This window comes from Epargyreus clarus, unplaced genomic scaffold, assembly GCF_041222505.1.
Source record: "Epargyreus clarus isolate Ecla_fem2 unplaced genomic scaffold, WU_Ecla_fem_2.2 ptg000034l, whole genome shotgun sequence".
NCBI classification, from domain to species: domain Eukaryota; kingdom Metazoa; phylum Arthropoda; class Insecta; order Lepidoptera; family Hesperiidae; genus Epargyreus; species Epargyreus clarus.
Window position 1 is genome coordinate 14,012,726 of NW_027332239.1, and position 18,650 is coordinate 14,031,375.

At 36.6% G+C, this 18,650-nt stretch overlaps 2 protein-coding genes across 2 annotated transcripts in view; both read left to right on the top strand.

The window, feature by feature from the left end:
* Window positions 1-18,650, top strand: part of LOC140756143 (uncharacterized) — a 263,924-nt gene that overhangs the window by 55,536 nt on the left and 189,738 nt on the right. The window contains exon 2 of the mRNA XM_073091583.1: window positions 916-1,458. Within this exon, the coding sequence (XP_072947684.1) occupies window positions 960-1,458 (499 nt within the window). The 5' untranslated portion in view covers window positions 916-959. The remainder of the gene's footprint in view (window positions 1-915; window positions 1,459-18,650) is intronic.
* Window positions 7,287-10,219, top strand: LOC140756185 (uncharacterized). Its single transcript, XM_073091624.1, has one exon. It carries the CDS (start codon window positions 8,032-8,034, stop codon window positions 10,195-10,197), a length of 2,166 nt encoding a protein of 721 aa, XP_072947725.1. The 5' UTR covers window positions 7,287-8,031; the 3' UTR covers window positions 10,198-10,219.

Sequence of the window (18,650 nt, forward strand, 5' to 3'; positions counted from 1 at the left end):
ACGGCTGGGAACTGTTCTATCTCTTTGAGTGAGAAGTTTAGGGCCAAGTTCTACCAATTTTGATACGAATTATGCAAATGAGAATGTTGCAATTTTATACGTAGATATATCTCTTATGACTTGTCAGGGTATCGTACTACTGTTACAAAGTATGTAGATATATATGGAACCCAAGACAGAAAAAGTCCTAGTGGGAGGCTATGAATGTAGAAAGATTATAGACTATTTCTTTTAACATCTTTTGAAGCGTTGTCTTCCGTTTTAGTCTGAGGTCCTAGTCTGTAAAATGATACCAGACTGCCAGAATTACGCGATGAATAAAATTGAAAGGCGTAATTCGATAAGTGCTATTCGAATTTGTTTTCGTATCATAAATTATACTTTGATTTCGTGTTCCAAATTATAACGATTTCTTTTGTATAAAATAATGATGGGCTTCTCGGGAAATTGCTATTACATTTTGCCTCCTTTTACTTCAATATCTGAAAATTAATTTCGTTTCACAATAATATCTTTTATCAAGCTTAAGGCGTATTTAGGGTTAATATTATTGCATTAGGTTTTCGTTCAAATCTTGCAAGTTCAATTTAAACCTTATATCGAAAGTCAATATGATTATGTGTATTTGCAGAAATCTTTTACTGATGTGAAGCTCATGAATATTTCATTTACGTGTTAAATATTTCCAATACAATAGGTATATTTGAATTAAAATCAAAGCTAGGACAATATCACAGCTGTAAATTTTGCAGAAATTAATTTTCACTCCTTTTATACCAATACATTTAAATATTAACTATATTATATATTTAGTACCTTTGTTTGAAATACAATTCTATGATGAAATCATTGTAATAACAATATGCATATTTTCATTAAATAGAAAGTTAAAAATAAATCTTATTATTGTTACAGATAAAAATGCTGTGAAAAGAACAAACCATCAACCACACGCAGTCATGGCGGCCGACAATCTCGTTTCACTCCATCGAAAAGAACAGAAAAGTCATGTCATTGAAACAAAAACCTATAAAGTTAAAAAACTCAAAATGAACAGATGCCTAGTGAAGTTCGTGACAGTCATAATCCTCGCAACGTTGCCTTACTGCTCCACGCTTAACCTTCCGAGCGGTGACCCGGCCCCAGGAAGGTCCCCTGGACCACCCCTCGACTACAGTTTCAAGTTAGACGAAATCCATAGAGGCAGTGAACTAGAAACAAACCTTGAAGTGCCGGTAGACGAAATTACTTACGACGAAACAACGACGAATGATGCCACGACGGTCAGTGACGTAAGTGTTAGTGAGCGGACGGTGGGTGATGCTTGTGCGTTTGCGCGTATTCCAAGTGACAGTGACGACATCGTGACAGTGAGTGACACTGACAGTGACGTCAACGTCACGGTCAGTCACCCCGTGTTCGACGCCGACGAGCTGGTTAGAGGCGTCGTTTACGATGGTAAGTTGACAAATATATTTTCATTAGTTAAGGAATAAGTAAATATAATTATTAGTTAAAGAATTAGTCACAAATAAAAACATGATGTATTCTAAAATAGATTTAGCATAGAGTTATATGAAATAGAAAATATTAGAAATAGAAAATAAGCATTACGATAATGTCAAAATATGGAATTTTAAATTAGTGAAGAACACCAACATACAACACGAAGGTGGTGTCTCTACCTATTAACAAATCAAATCAAACATCTTTATTTGCCAAATAAGGTACAAAACTCTGGTGAAATGTGTCCTAAGACACAAGAATTCTCTTATTTTACCATTTCATCAAATGAAAGTACTTAAGATTTTTTTGGAAATTTAAACAAAATAAAACAAACGTAGATTTAATCCGGTTAAATAAAATGAAAATGAAGAATAAAGAAAATAAATATAGTGTGAAACAGATTTAGTAAAGTGGATTTCAGTATACTTAATCGATTTTCGTGCCAAGAGCCAAGTATGGAAGATTACAAAATAGAATTTTATTATTCGAGCTTTCAGTATCCATAAACTCACTCAATACGTGTATGATTAAAATGAATAGCGTGTCCCGAGCCGTTCTGAATCTAGATTCTAGCAAAAGAAAATTGCAGAGCCATTAGGGGTCGTCCGAAGTCCATTTACCTGGGAATAATAGTATTTTCTGCAATGCGTTTAGACTTAGACATATCTCGGAATACAAATTACTTACGTCATTGGTGATTTGGATCATATGTGCTTATATTGAAGTCAGTTTTAATACTTACACTAACTTCAATATATCGTTAAAGATTTTGTCCAAAGTTTCTCATACACTGGTTATATATGTAGGTGCATTTAGGACACTTCTTGTTGCACGTGTAACTTAATCAATTATTGTTAAAAATTGGTTATAAGTGTAGGTGCATTTAGGCCACTTTTCCTGTCACGCGTTTAATTGCCCGTACGCACGATCCGTCACTTCAGTCCTATCCTGTCACACACGCGTCATACATAAGGGCTCGAACACAAAACTGCGATGCGACGCGATGCGAATTCGCAACGCAGAAAATTGCGATGCGAATTGCTGCGATGCGATATCGTGCGGCGTAGCGTCTCTCAGGGTGACCAACAACAACAACCACTGTGCGATGCGAATCAATTCGCAAGTTCTTGCGATGCGTCGAGGGAGCTCGCAGATTTTTGCGATGCGACGTCGCATCGCAGTTTTGTGTACGAACCCTAATCGTAGGTACATGCGAGAAGACCGCAGGGATGTGATATTCATCAAAATATCATTTATTCGTTTCAAGTTAGCAATGTAATAAATGAAAAAAGGGTTATTTTCCTTAACTGTGTGATTTATATTCTTTTTACTCATTCAAACAAATTTTAATTGTCCAAACGGAAAGAGAATAAATAGTATAAAAATATGTGTTACATCCCAGCACGCAACTTCGTTCCACGTCAAAAACTGTAGTCTGTTTTCCCACTCTTGTCAAACATAGTATAACTTCAATATAGCAAATAAAAAAATTCAGTTTCAAATATAAAAATTTAACCCCAAACACGGATAGAAAGATGTTTGACATATATTTCATAACGTCTTTTTACCAACGGGTCGGGGATGACATTTTCTCTAAGATCTATTATAGTCCGCGCCAAACTGCTAGTCCGCTCTGAAGAATTCATTTCTATATTCAGAGCGGACTAAACTATACTAGGTTACAGTTGAATATATTAGCGTTCGAACAACGTAACATTTCTAAGCGATAGAAATAATCGGTTCTAAGAGCGTATAAAGTCGTTTCTTCGAACTTACGACTGTAGTGGGGCGGTACAAATCGATTTATGTTCGCGTTTATCTAATGGCTTTTACCTTGCAGTGCAACTACATAAAATATTGACTAAACGACGCTCGTGCAGCTCGTCTTCTACACTTCTATTGCCGCTATCTCGTATAATGATTTTCTTGTAATGCTCACTTTTCTGTCGTACTGCTTTGTAATGATTGTACGATATGGCAGAGTTGTTTGTGTACAACTATATAAATAACCTTCTGTTAGGTACCTAAAGGGCTTGTCCCTGTAGTACCGGGATCAGAATAGGGCTACGGTATCCCCTGCCTGTCGTAAGAGGCGACTAATTGGGGGCTCCGGGGTTGCGGGTGGCGAGAGTGGGAGATTGAACTGTCTAGCAAGCGACCCCTGGAAGGACGGCGGTATGTGTGGTCGCATAGCGTCGTAAACACCAGACGGTGTGGCGAGCTCTGAAGCTCATCTGGGCGGAGTCCCAAGGGGCAATGCGTTCAGAAGACTCCGGTTGCGTTCCGTAGGAGATCCTGGAGTCCTCTTAGTAACGCTGAGGACGGCCACCGGGGGGGGTTTCAATGCGGTAAGAATCCCACATAACCCTGTGCCGCTCCCACGGCACCGGGTACCTTTTGAAGGTTTCCCCCTCGTCAACAAAAAAAAAAAGGTACCTAAGGGGCTGTCCCTGTAGTCCCGGGGCTAGAACGGTATTACCTGCAACAGGTAACTAAAAGGGCTTCCGGGGTTGCGGGCGATAAATTGCTTGCCCCAGGGTAGAGACAGACAAGGACATCACGTTTGGAGGACTCCGGTTGTATTGAGTCGGAGATCCCGGAGTTCTCCACCAAAAGCTGAGGATGGCTAGGCGAGAGGGTTTAGTGCGGGAAAAATCCCACATAACCCAGATTCGTTCCTATGGCGTTGGATACCTTCTGAATGTTTCCCCTACGTGAACAAAAAAACGGTAACTAAATTACAGCAAAATAGGATCCAATTACAAAGCCAGGTGTGGCGGTGGTGAGAATTCTACCACCTTTTACCTATGTATTCATAGCTGGGCACCGAAAATCGTAACAGTACGATTTTCATTGTCCCTGGCTTTGCATTTTCGGTTGCTTTCGTGGTGGAAAAATAAAATTTTATACACGTTATAAAACCCTAACAATATACGGTTTTATTTACAAGAGAGAGAAATAAATGTTTGCGCTTTGCAGCGAATTCGATATTACGTAGGTAAATGCCAGACTGTTAGTATCGGCGAGGACCCAATACAGTCCCGCTGCTGGGCACATGTCTTTTCTCAGATTAAGAAGGCCGTATTCCACCTAATCTTATTTAGTGTAGTGTCTTGAGCTTATCAAGTGTGGAGAAATAGACTTCGTATAACTTAAGGGTGTTATTCCATCACCAAATATTTTCATCATCAAATATTTTTGTCCAATTTCAATGTCCAACATTTAATCAAACTTTGACAGATGCCCATCCCAGTAGTCTAATATCTTTGTCCAAGATTTCTTTATAATTTGCGTAGATGAGAAAATGGAAGAACATGGAGCGACTGTATTTAGCGATTGTTACTAACTAGAAAAATGTTTGATCAAATATCGGTGTTACTAGTAAATTAGATGAAGTCACCCAATTTATTTGATCAAATGTACTTTGGACAACAATATTTGACGAATGGAGTACCACTCTAAGATACTTTTTACCCGACTGCGGAGGGTAATGTTTATCAAAAGAGTGTATGTGTACCTCATTCTCTGGTACGGCTTACAGTCCAAACACCTTGACGGATTTTAACATATGAGGAGTCATTAGACTAGATAAAAGCTTAATTTTTAAGCAGTAAATTTTTGTTTCTTTTTTTATAGTATAGGAGTAGAAGACGAGCATGCAGTCCACCTGATGGTGGCTACTGCCGCCCTTGGATATCTGTAATCAACCCCAGATAGGACTAGATATTCCTACCTGAGGTCGGCCACAGATGGGCCGCTACCCCTGAGGACTACGCTGGAACGCCTCGAAAAAGTATATCTGCCTTACCACACCCTTCAAACCGGAACACAGCAGAGTTTAACACTGCTGTTGTGAGGTATAAATAGATGTGGCGGTGGTGCTGCCGGAGTCGAAACAATAAGGATTCTACCACCTTCAAATAATATATTTCTCTTCAAACATGAATTTCACACGTATTAACTTTTGAAAGTTGATAAAAATAGAGAAAACAAGAAGGCAGTCACAAATTGAAATTCTACAATAATATTAACTTGGCACGATATCAAACAGGACAGATGCACTGCCAACTACAACATAACATTACCTAACTAATGCTGCTACATGCTTCGATTTTACCTTTTACACTCGAACTACTAGATAACTAGTAGATAATATAACTACTACTACTACTACTACTATAATGATATTTATAGATTTATTCATTATAATAATATATTACATTAAGTGTTATCGAAATAAAGGTAGTTCAGTGGTAGAACTCTTAGTGGTTCGACTCCGGCGGCACCAAAGTCACAACTATTTCTACCTAATAACAGCAGTGTTAAACGCTGCTGTGTTGTGGCTTGAAAGGTGTGGTTGAGGAGACATACGTTTTCGTAGGCATTTTGTTCCTATTGTATAAATAGGTATCTTAGAAAATACCTTACTGAAAGGGGTTTAACTTAAGCGTAAACAAACAAAAAGAGAAAACATTATTATCTTACCATGAACAGCTTAAGGAAAGAATTCGTTAAAGTTAACACGGTCATTTCTACCAGAAACTTTCATCTGAGAATAACATTAAATATTCGACGCCATGTCTAACCCTGCTACGATTCCGTAATTACAGATCCGAAAACAGACAAATTAACCACCTCACCTTAAGGCGGCCTAACTGAGCGTGGTAGCTTAATGGCTTGCAAATAGACGAAGGTGTTAGAAACAATATAGTTTAACCATGAAAGCACTACCGCCACACCTATTTCTGCCTTGTGTTGCCGGAGTCGAACCACAAAGGTCTTCACCACCTTGGCCGGCTGACTTACATATGAGAAGAATCCCCTGAAGTCACAATGTATTTTTGATCGGCTTCAAATAGAATCTGTTCTGTATAGAGTTGTCAAATGTCCATGGATGGCAGTGGCCACATACCATCAGGTTTTACGTTAATAATATTTATTTCTTGTACCTTTGATATACATACCATTTAACACAATTATTTCAAACAAGTGTCTCAACCAAGCATTTTAGACGTGCTTCACAAATTGCGGTGGCGGTGCGGTCATAACTTCATGCGCATCTGTGCTGTGGTCAGCATGAACTTAGGTAGCTACGCAAATCTAGAATAACCCTATACCTACCTAATTAAATTATCGTCACAAATAATTAAAAAAAATGATGAATAAATATAATAAATATATATATAAATATATATAATAAATATCGTCACAAATGATTAAATCTAAATTGATTGACGTTGTCAAACGTATAAAATAATGTTTCTTCAATTTTGTTAAAATTGTGGAATTATGGACTGAAATTTTACCCAAAAGAGAAAATACGAGTGAATAAATAGTGTGGAAAAACGCTATATCGTTTTGAGAATCTCATAAAAAAAATAAGAAAACATACCACTGAATGTCGATTTTTTGTGCAAAGGTATTTAAGAACAGTGAGAGCAGTGCAGATGGCTTTAAAAAGCCACATCAGTGCCAATACACTACCAATGATGTACTCTTACCAAGAGTTCCTCCATATTTTGACCTGGAAGTGCATTTTGGTTCAGTCTCTGTGATAAAGACATTTAGTGTTGTTGTGTACATACGTGCTAATTATTGTCTATTTTAATATTAGGTACCAACAAATTTTAGTCTTATTTTTTTTAAATAAACATAGTTTAATTTTTCTATTCATAGTTTTATTATAATTGTATCATTTTATTAATTAATTTTAATAATGTTATTTTAAAATTAGGTAGTATAATTATTTTAGATTTTATATAATTTAAATTCATGTCGCAGGTACCTGGGCCAAGCAATGCATCGGCGTTTTGTAACCATTCTGGCGACACGTCATTTGATTTCCTTCAATGCCCCCACTGCTCTCAAATTAAATACTTCAAAGGTCGTAGAGGCCTTAATATTCATATTAGCAAGTGTCATAAAGCTTCCCAATCCATTAATACAATTTTAAGTAATTCTTTAGTTAACCCACCTACTCAATCTCTTTCTGATCAAAATTACAATGAAGAGCCTTTTTGGAAATATTTGTATAAATTAAAAACCTCTACTCCGATTGTGAAACGCATTCCAAAAGGTGCTCGTATATCCGTTGCAACAAAATTGTCACATTTAATTAATAATATTATAAAGGAAAATTCTACACATTATTGGGAGCAGTATTTGACATTTTCTTTTAACATTTTACATGCCGCTACAGATCCTTTAACAAAAAAAACCTCTATCACACAAAAAATTAAAAATAATTGCTTGAGATCTAATTTTAATAATGTGTTAGAAACAAAACAGCCACTTCGTTCATCATCCATTTTTCACACCGTTGAAAAGAAAATTAGCGACGGAGATATTAAAGGCGCTTCCACTCTCCTTTTCTCAAATGATGTTGTCGCCCCCGATTCTTCAGAAACACTTTCAGCCCTTCGGAGCAAACACCCATCACCAACTTCTCCTTTACTTCTTGGATCTTCTTCACCTTTAAATGTTCCTTCCTTGACCGTTTCGCATAAAGATGTTTATGGGGCGATTATGTCATTCAAAAATGGCTCTGCTGGTGGTTTGGATGCCTTAACGCCACAACACTTTAAAGATCTTGTGTGCGGCGCGACCGGCGACTCCGGTAGAGTCTTACTAAACGACATAACTAACCTCATAAATTTTATGCTTTCGGGAAAGGTGAATCCAGAAGTAACAAACCTCCTTTATGGTGCAAATTTATGCGCCCTAAAAAAGAAAGACGGGAGTATTCGTCCAATTGCCGTTGGTAATACTTTAAGGAGAATAGCTTCTAAGGTATGTTGTAGGCATGTCCTCCCCACACTGGAAAAAAAGTTTCAACCTTTACAATTAGGTTTCGGTTCGAAGGGAGGTTGCGAGGCAGCGGTTCACAGCCTTAGAAGCTTTCTAACTAACGCTGGTGGTGATGTTGTTCTGAAGGTTGATGTCAAAAATGCGTTCAACTCTGTCGACCGTAGCATTTTGTTGGAAGAAATAAAAACAGTTATTCCGGAAGTTTACCCATATTTATTTCAATGCTACGGTGCTCCATCACACCTATTATACAGAAATAATTTAATTGAGTCTGCGGTCGGCTGTCAACAGGGGGATCCACTTGGGCCGGCCATTTTTAGTTTAGCCATTCATCCTATCATTTCGAAACTAAATTCCAAATTAAACATGTGGTATCTTGATGACGGGACTTTAGGAGGCGATGCTACTGGCGTTTTTGAGGATTTTAATTACCTTTTAAATGCTTTAAAATCAATTGGTTTGGAATTAAATTTTTCAAAATGCGAACTCTTTATTTCGGAAATGTTACCTGCTACTGAAAGAGAAATAGTTTTAAACAAATTTTATTCATTGTCCCCCGATTTAAAAATTGTAGATAAAAAATCGCTTCGTCTCCTGGGCTCTCCCGTATTAGAAGATTCTATTCCACCTTTTTTCGATGAACTATTATCAAAATTTGATATTGTTTCTGAACGTTTAGGAAAAATCAAAATTCACATGGCATATCAAATTATTCGATTCTGTATTTTCGTTCCGAAATTTACATATTTTTTAAGATGTTGTCCGGCTTGGAAATTTTTAAATTTACTGTCATTTTTGGATTCTCAAATTTTGGGTACATTATCAAATATTTTAAATTGCAACTTAGATGATCGATCCTGGTCCCAGGCCTCCTTACCTATACGTTTTGGAAGTCTCGGGATCAGGAAAGCTTCAGCGGTTGCTTTACCTGCTTTCCTGTCTTCTATTCACAGTACGAGTTCTCTTTTTCAAAAAATTACAGATGCATCTTTAGGCCGTACAGAAATCTCGTACTGTGCGGAGGCTAGGGACGCGTGGTCCGAAGCTTGCCCTGGCGTATCCCCCCCTTTAGACTTGACAGTTCAAAGACTCTGGGACGAGCCGCTCTGCAGAAAGACTCATACTAGTTTATTAGACTCAAGTACATGTTCTGCTGAGCGTGCTCGTCTTCTGGCTGTTTCTGTTAAAGAGTCGGGGTTTTGGTTACATGCAATTCCGTCGAGTAATCTTGGTACGGTTTTGGATAACACGTCTTTTTCTATTGCCGTCAGCCTGCGACTGGTTTTAACTTTAAATCATCCACATTGTTGTCCTTGTGGAGTTCAGGTAGACCACTTGGGACACCACGGTCTCTCTTGTCGGCGCAGCGCCGGTCGCCAATCGCGCCACGCTTCCTTGAATGATGTCATCCGCAGGGCTCTTGCTACCGTCAACGTACCGGCTCAATTAGAGCCGAACGGTGTTGTGCGTGACGATGGCAGGAGGCCTGACGGTTTGACATTGATACCGTGGAAGAATGGGAGGTGTCTTGTGTGGGATGCTACGTGCGTTGACACACTGGCACCGTCCCATCTTACGTTATCATCAAGGGCAGCTGGTGTTGTGGCTACCGACGCTGAGATACGCAAACTGCAGAAGTATGCAAGTCTCAGTAGAGACTACATATTTTTGCCGTTTGGCGTGGAGACAATGGGACCGTGGGGTTCTGACGCTCGATCTTTCTATAAACATCTTTCCAAGCGATTGATCGAGTGCACCAATGACCAAAGGGCTGGCGCTTACCTCGGACAGAGAATAAGCTTAGCTATTCAGCGGGGTAATGTCGCCAGTGTTTTGGGAACTCTTCCGAAGGACAACAATTTGGATGAAGCCTATTATATTTAATTATAGTTAGTATTTTTATAAAGTTTTTGATGTGAAACATCTATAGCCGCACGTAAAAAAGATTTCTGGCGTGGCGACGATTACCTTTAACTACATAGACAAATGTTCTATAAGGGACAGAGCTATTAGAACAATGTGATAAAAAAAGACAACTAGTGTTTGACCTTGCGTTTCAAGTGTACGCAAACGTAAATATTGACCATGGAATATAGTGACCAATGATTACTTCAGTCAAAACGGGACATCGATTTTTTTATGTCAAATACTTTTTACTTGAAAAAATATAGTTAGAAATAATAAAAAACACGCTTTTATGATAAAATTAACTAAAAAGTAGAAAATAATTTTCAATCTAGGAATCATTTAAGGAAAAGTAAATAGTATAATTGTGCAAAAAATGTGGGGCGCTTTATGAAAACTGATAAATGGAGCACCCCATGCTTTTTTCACAATTATAATATTTACTGTTACTTAATTGACAATGGCAACGGTTCATTTCGGAGACAACGGCACGAAGCATCGAAAAAAGGGACTGTCCCATTAAAAACGGGACGTATGGACGTATATTTCTCATTGATACTCATGCTTGTCAAAGACAATGAAATAATGGAACAGAAGGTAAAAAATGTCCAGAACTGTCGATAATAGTTTTAGTACATCGTTTACGTAGAAATGTTATAGTACAGTTTAACTAAATAAATTATTATTATATAAATATATAATTTGATGAAAGAATGTATCTATACAGATGTATCGACTGGTTTAAAATATACGATTTAAAAATTGTTTATATTTATTATCGTATATTAGTAAAGATTAGTCACTCCTAACAAGAAAATGTACCCAGTTTTGAGAATTGAAATAGTTGCGTAAAAAAGTTTTGCCACGTCTCCGTGCTAAAATGTCCCTAAAATATTTGAAATAATTATTTATCTATTATGTAAATTACGCAGTATTAGTTATTTATTTGTAAATTTTCTCTAAAAATGTTTTTATTTGTCAAGAATTCAAAAAAAACTTACTAATAAGCCGTTTGTGGCTTCATTCAATTTCAAGGCGGCGAAGTATCTTTACTAATTTATGTTTATTATTTTCAGTTTTATTTTACACACGACCATTAATTGCAAAGTTGTGTACATTTTATAAATGTACTAGCTGACCCAGCAAACATTGTGTTGCCATATAAATAAAAAAAATGTTAAGGGTGAACAGTGAACAACCCTTATCACTTAAGAGATATGAAAAATAGATAGATAGTAGCCAATTCTCAGACTTACTGAATATGCATATAAATTTTGATGAAAATCAGTAAGAGCGTTTCGCAGGAGTACAGTAACTAACATCGTGACATGCGAATTTTATATAATCTTACCGTGGTCTTTTTGAGGATTAATTTCTGGCTATACAAAGATTGTTTATTAAATTATGTTTAGGTTAATTTATTCAATTAAAGAAATTTTAAAATACTAAATAAATTATGGTAATATTTTTTATTATTTACCACAGATATCGAAGAAAATTTAGAGATTAGGATACAGAATTTCCCATATATCGATTTTATTTTATTAAAATAAACTATAAAAAGTTATATTTTGACTAAAACACACTAATATAAAAATTAAGCAGTGGGATCTTAAACTATAACATACACGTATGAACATCGTGAGCTTCAATAAAATGTCACTTCTGTTCTGTTGATCTATGGTCATAGATCAATGAAAATTTTTTCATTGATCTATGACAGTTCAATTCAATCAATGAAAGTTTTTGTCAATGAAAGTGATAAAGACGCAAAATGCATGGACATGCATTTTGCGTCTTTATCACTTTCATTGACAAAAACATACTTTGTCTCTTTCTGGTTACTCATGTAATCATGGCGGATCGAACACGAAAAATAAACAAAATTTAATAATTTCTCTTCATTTACGTGTGATTCCATGAATCTTGTTTCTTTTTCGAGCATAATTTTTGCATTTATGCATTGCACAAGAAGGCATTTTGAGGCTTAAAATTCAAAATAATGACGTTTAACGTGTTCAGTGACATTCGTGTGTATTACTACGCCGCGCGAGAGCGACTGGAGTCGTTTTAACTCGTTTTACACCACTTGACGTATTTTGTATGTTTTAAGTATTGCCCGCTTATTTTTCTGATAATAAAATGTCTGACCGTGATAATTTAGAGAGTGAAAGTGATCAGCCTTCTGCAAAGAAAGCAAAATCACACTATGACACACCATCAAGTCATCAGTAAGTTAATTATTTTTTTATAATTAAAGTATGCATTTATCTGTGCATTAAGCACGCGTATATTTGGTGTGTTTTGAGCGCCAGCAAATGTAAAATCTACTATCTTGGTAGATTAAAATTCACATAAAAAACATTGCATACAATGTTTTTAAATTATTAATTAATTTTAATGTCATTCTTCTCAGAGAATAAATTTATTAAGACTGACAGAATTGTATTTCAAAATCAGCTGATGGCGTGCAGCGCACGAAAGCTTTTTCTTATTTGTTATAAATATGAACATTAAAAAATTAATTAATTTTTCTAATTGTTGGGGATTTATAAAAAATATTAAAAGAAGACAAACATGTCAAACTGTCGCTGAATCCATTTTTATTTTTAACTCTTAAAACAAGAAAAAATCAATATATTATTTTTAAAAGTCAAAGACAAAACCAAAGACTACATCTTCTTATACACATATAGAACTCCTTCTAAACATGCCCCCGGGCGTTGAAAGGTTGCCTTTCAACCCTCCTTATCTTCTGGGAGAGGGCAAATCTTACAGAATGATCTGCGATGCAGACCGCTTGCAGTTCTAATATCTGCAACTCTGGAAACGCCGTCTGCTCCAGGGTATACTGCAACCACTCGACCAAGCTTCCAATGTAAGGGTGATAAATTCTCTTCTTTCAGAAGAACCAGGGAATTTAATTTGAGAGTAGCACCCTTACTCGATCGCCACTTAGAACGAAGTTGAAGCTCTGAGATGTACTCCTTACTCCAACGAGCCCAAAAGTGCTGGCGTAATTGTTCAATTCGTTGGAAGCGAGATAATGAAGTTGTAGGACGTTCCTGATAGTCCTGTGAAGGCAGAGATGTCAACGGACGTCCAATTAAAAAATGTCCTGGAGTTAAAGGCATCATGTCTTCGGGGTCTGGTGAGAGCGGTGTCAATGGCCGGGAGTTTAGTATTGCCTCAATTTGAGTTAGAGTAGTGTTAAGCTCTTCATATGTTAAATGACAATTTCCCAACACTCTGACCAAATGATGCTTTGTTGACTTCACACCAGCCTCCGCAAGGCCAGCAAAATGAGGAGAATACGCGGGTATAAAATGAAATTTAATTCCTTCATTGGCCATTTCCTCAGATAAAGAATTGCAGTTATCTTTTAAGAATTTAGACAGATCGTTATAAGCTCCGACAAATGAAGTACCGTTGTCCGAAAAAATATGTTTAGGTTTACCTCGCCGCGAAATAAATCTACGCAATCCCATTAAAAAAGTGTTACTAGTCAAGTCGCCTACTAATTCTAGATGAATAGCCTTTGTAGTGAAACATACAAAAATGGCGATATAGACTTTAACACGCCTACTTCCACGACCTTGACGTGAAATAGACTGAATTGGACCTGCGTAGTCTAAGCCAACGCTTTCAAAAGGAAAGCCTGCTAGAAGGCGCTGCTGCGGTAAGTTACCCATTATAGGAGACATAGGTTTTCCTTTGAATCGACAACAACGTACACAATTACGGCAACATTTTCTGGCTAAATTACGACCACCTATAGGCCAATACTGTTCTCTAATAGAAGCTAATAATAACTGCGGCCCTGCATGCATTAATCGTTTATGTTCAAAATTAAATAATATTTTAGTAAATTGATGAGCGGACTGTATAATAATAGGGTATTTTTTATCGTAGGAATAATTTGAATTTTTAAGACGACCACCTACTCGCATTATTTTATTGTCGTCAAGAAAAACATTAAACTTAAGTAATGGACTTTTCTTAGGCAATTCTTGATTACGAAGTAACATTTTATACTCAGGGAAAGATTCATTTTGAGACATCTGAATGATTAAATGTAACGCTGACTGTAGCTCCTCACAACTGAGGGTGCCTGAGACTAATTGTTTCCTGCAACCACTAATAAACCTTAATACAAATGCTACAGTGCGCTGAAGTCTCACATAATTTGAAAATCTCTCAAATTGAATAACTCTACCAACATCTATTTGATTGACAATAACAGTACCATGTAAAACGACATTTACTTTCAATTCTGGTAATGTGTCACAATTCATGTAAGAATGATTAGACGGCCACAATGACATATCTTCCGAAAGAAATGATGGGCCTGACCACCACTTGTCTAGAGTGGAAATCGATGCGATATCAACTCCGCGAGATATGTAATCCGCGGGGTTTTGGTCTGTAGGTACATGTCTCCACTGACAGTTCCCGGTTTTATCTAAAATATCCACGACTCTATTGCGGACAAAAACTTGCAACTTATTTGGTACGGTTTGTAACCATGCTAAAACAATAGTGGAATCTGTCCAGAAGACTGTACGTGCGACTTGAAGTCGTAATGATGCAATGGCCTTTTCATAAAGCCGAGTGCCAATTAATGCACCACAGAGCTCAAGTCTGGGTATAGTCATCGACTTGAGAGGAGCTACACGACTTTTAGCCACCAATAGACGCACTAAGACCTCACCTTCATCACTAATGCTACGTACATACAGACATGCACCGTATGCACGTTCCGACGCATCAGAAAAAATATGAAATTCAATAGTTTTTGGTGAATTATAAATGACACGACGTGGAATACGAATTTCATTAATCAATGGTAGATTGGTAATTACCTCAGACCATAACTTTTTAATCTCTGGTGACAACTGTTCATCCCAGGATAATTTATGTAGCCATAATTTCTGAAGAAGAATCTTCATTACAATAACACAAGGCGCTAATAGACCAAGTGGGTCAAAAATCTGTGCGATAGTTGATAGCATTTCACGTTTGGTATTTCCAAGGGTAATCAAATCTCCGATTGGGAAACATAATTGATCTGAGAGCGGCAACCAACCAAGACCTAAAGTTTTACTTGGTTCTAAATCTCCAATATTCAAATCTAGTGACGCTGGGGACGATGCAGACGTAGTAATAAGTTGAGGATTGTTGGACTTCCATTTACGTAAATTTAATTGAGCCGAAGCCAACGTGGAGGTTATTTTATGTCGCAAGTCATTAACCTCACTAAAATCGTCTCCGCCAGTTAACAAATCGTCAACATAGAAATCATGAATAATAGCATCGGATACCTTCTTGTCTGTACTCTCCAAGCCCAATTGTTTTAAACACCGCGTCGCTAAGAATGAAGCGCTGGCCGTACCATAGGTGACGGTATTCAATTGATAAACTTGGAGTTGACTTGACGGATCGTCACGCCAAACAATTTGTTGTAGATGTCGATCATCTGGGTGCACACATACCTGACGATACATTTTCTCTACATCAGCTACAATAACATATTTATGTTGTCTAAAACGAAGAATAATAGCCAATAAATCATTCTGTACTACAGGTCCAACCATTTGAAGTTGGTTAAACGAAATTCCCGTAGTAGTGGGACTACTAGCATTAAAAACTACTCTTAACTTAGTAGTAGTACTCGATTCACGCAAAACACCATGATGAGGTATGTAATACCCATCTGTCATCGGACCAATGGATTGACATTTAGTCATATGACCTAAAGCTTCATACTCCGACATAAATTCCTCATACATTTGAGAAAATTGAGGTTTAGCTTTAAGTCTACGTTCCAATGAAAGAAAACATAGCTTAGCTCGAGACCAAGAATCACCCAATAAATCAGATGATTGTTTGAGAGGTATTCTTACACAAAAACGACCATCTTTCAGACGTGTAGTATTTGATATGAAATGATTTTCACACAACTTTTCTTCGCGAGAATAATGAGAACCTACACTAACTTCCTCGATTTGCCAAACCTACTAAGTTGACTCTGAAGCTTACTAAATTCATCTGCACATTCATCAGAGGTTACATTTGTAAAATTACATTTAATTTGAGACGACAATACATGGCCACCTTTAATGGGACCTGATTCAAGCCATCCAAGTCTTGTATCACAGAGTATTGGTTGACCGTCTCCTAACTTAAGTCTTCGTGATCCTAAAATCTCCCAAAATACATCAGCGCCGATAATAATATCAACAGGAGCCGGCGCGTAAAAATGAGGATCTGCAAGACAAATATTCGAAGGAATATTAATATTTGACAAATTAACTTGTCTACAAGGTATATAATTAGTCAACGATGACAAAACAAAGCATTGTATATCAGAAGAAAAACTATTATCTAAAGATGTTATATTCAACCGACATAACTTATTAACTTTCGAAGTAATATTATTAATACCTAATACAGAATTGTTCACATTTTTGACTGGCAGCCCTAACTTCTCAAAAATACTCTCAGTCATTAGACATGATGTGCTACCGTTGTCTAATAAGGCACGAACAACATGGTATTTATTATCTCGTCCTAATACTTTAATTAACGCGGTTGACAACAACACATGAGAGTGAGGAACCTCATCGACGCTAGCAGCTAAAGATAAGTTAGCTTGCACCGCAGGCGGTTGAGAAGACAATTGTTGTAAAGGGGTATTAGACACATTAATATTATTAGCTAAGCTCAGTGAATTATCAAACGAACTTGTTTTACTAGCGCTTTTATCGATCTTGGATACATGCACCAGTACATTGTGCTTACGACGGCAAACTTTACAACCTGGTTTATTACAATTATTTGCATAATGACCAAAATTAAAACAATTAAAACATACTTTGTATTGAGGTAGTAACTGAAGCCTAGACTCATTAGAAAGAGCAAGGAATTCAGGGCAATGAATTAACCTATGATCGCCCTTGCACTTGGGACAATATTTAAAAGGTTGAGAACTATTTTTGTTACAATTATCAGAAACCGAAATGAAAGTTTTCATTTTAGTATTCGTTTTATTGGTGCCTGTAAAGTTTGAAACCTTTGTGTTAGAGGCAGATGACATTTCAATTGTTTCGAGTAAATCAGAACGGTTTTTAATAAAGTTAAGAAAGATATCTAATGTTATTTTGGTATCTCGACTAAAATTACTTTTGAATTCCTCCCATTCACGGTAAGTCTTATTGTCAAGCTTACGGGTAATAATATGAATGAGGAGTGTATCCCAGTGCACGGTTGGTTCTCCTAAGGACTCTAATGAACGCAAATGTTTATTTGTTTGATCTATGAGGCGTTTTAAATTAAATGACGATTCCTTACCGAAAGCTTCTAAATTAAATAACGCGGATACATGATTCTGAATTAAAATCCTTTTGTTCTCATAACGTTCACATAGTGACTGCCAAGCTATTGAATAGTTGACAGATGAGAATTCAATAGATTGAATGACTATAGCAGCAGAACCCTCCAACGAAGCTCTCAAATAATGAAACTTACTAATGTTGTCTATATCGTCATTCTTGTGAATAAGGCTTAAAAATGTATCATGGAACTCCATCCAATTGTCATAAGAGCCACTAAATTTTGGTAATTGAATAATAGGTAATTTAATATTATTGCGAACACTAACATGACCTACTTCAATTGTTGTACATTCAGCCTTAGTACAATTATTAATAATTTGTTTTGCCTGAGAAATTAGTTTATAATATAAATTTTCAAAATCATTACGTTCAATAATTTGCTGATCCAAGTCATCTTCATGACATTCGATGGCCAACTGTACCTCATCGTACCTTTCGAATAAAGTTTCCATCCGATTGACTCGAATCTGCAATTCGTTTATCTCAGAAGAGTCCAATGAAGAAGCATCTAAAGTTTTAATAAATTCTGAAAATAAGGTTAACTGCCTTTTATAACTAGCTCGCTTTTTGACAAGCACTTTGAGAGGCATCTTGGGAGACCAGTATGGAGACAACCTGAAAATTCGATTACAATTTGTAATATAAATATAATCTTACCTAAAATAATGAACAATTACAACACCTGATCAGTTGTCAACGTTACCGACTAACAAATATAATACGACCAAATAATGTAATATCGGCTTATTTGACGTCATTTACAAAACAATTGTAAGTGTAATTATTTTGACAGAATTTACAATTGTAAATGTAACTGACTTTTACAATAATGGTGTGTAACCGTAAACATTAAACATGAAACTACTAATGGTAGGTATTACATGAGTGTTGGGTGGAAATCAAAAGAAAATGAAGAACCAACTCTTGAGGCCTATTTTCTTCACAATAAGTATGGTTTAAACATACGATGACCCAGAGCAGATCTTCAAATTTCCGCCTTTACTCCAAATCCAATCTCCATTTACTGGTCCCGATCTT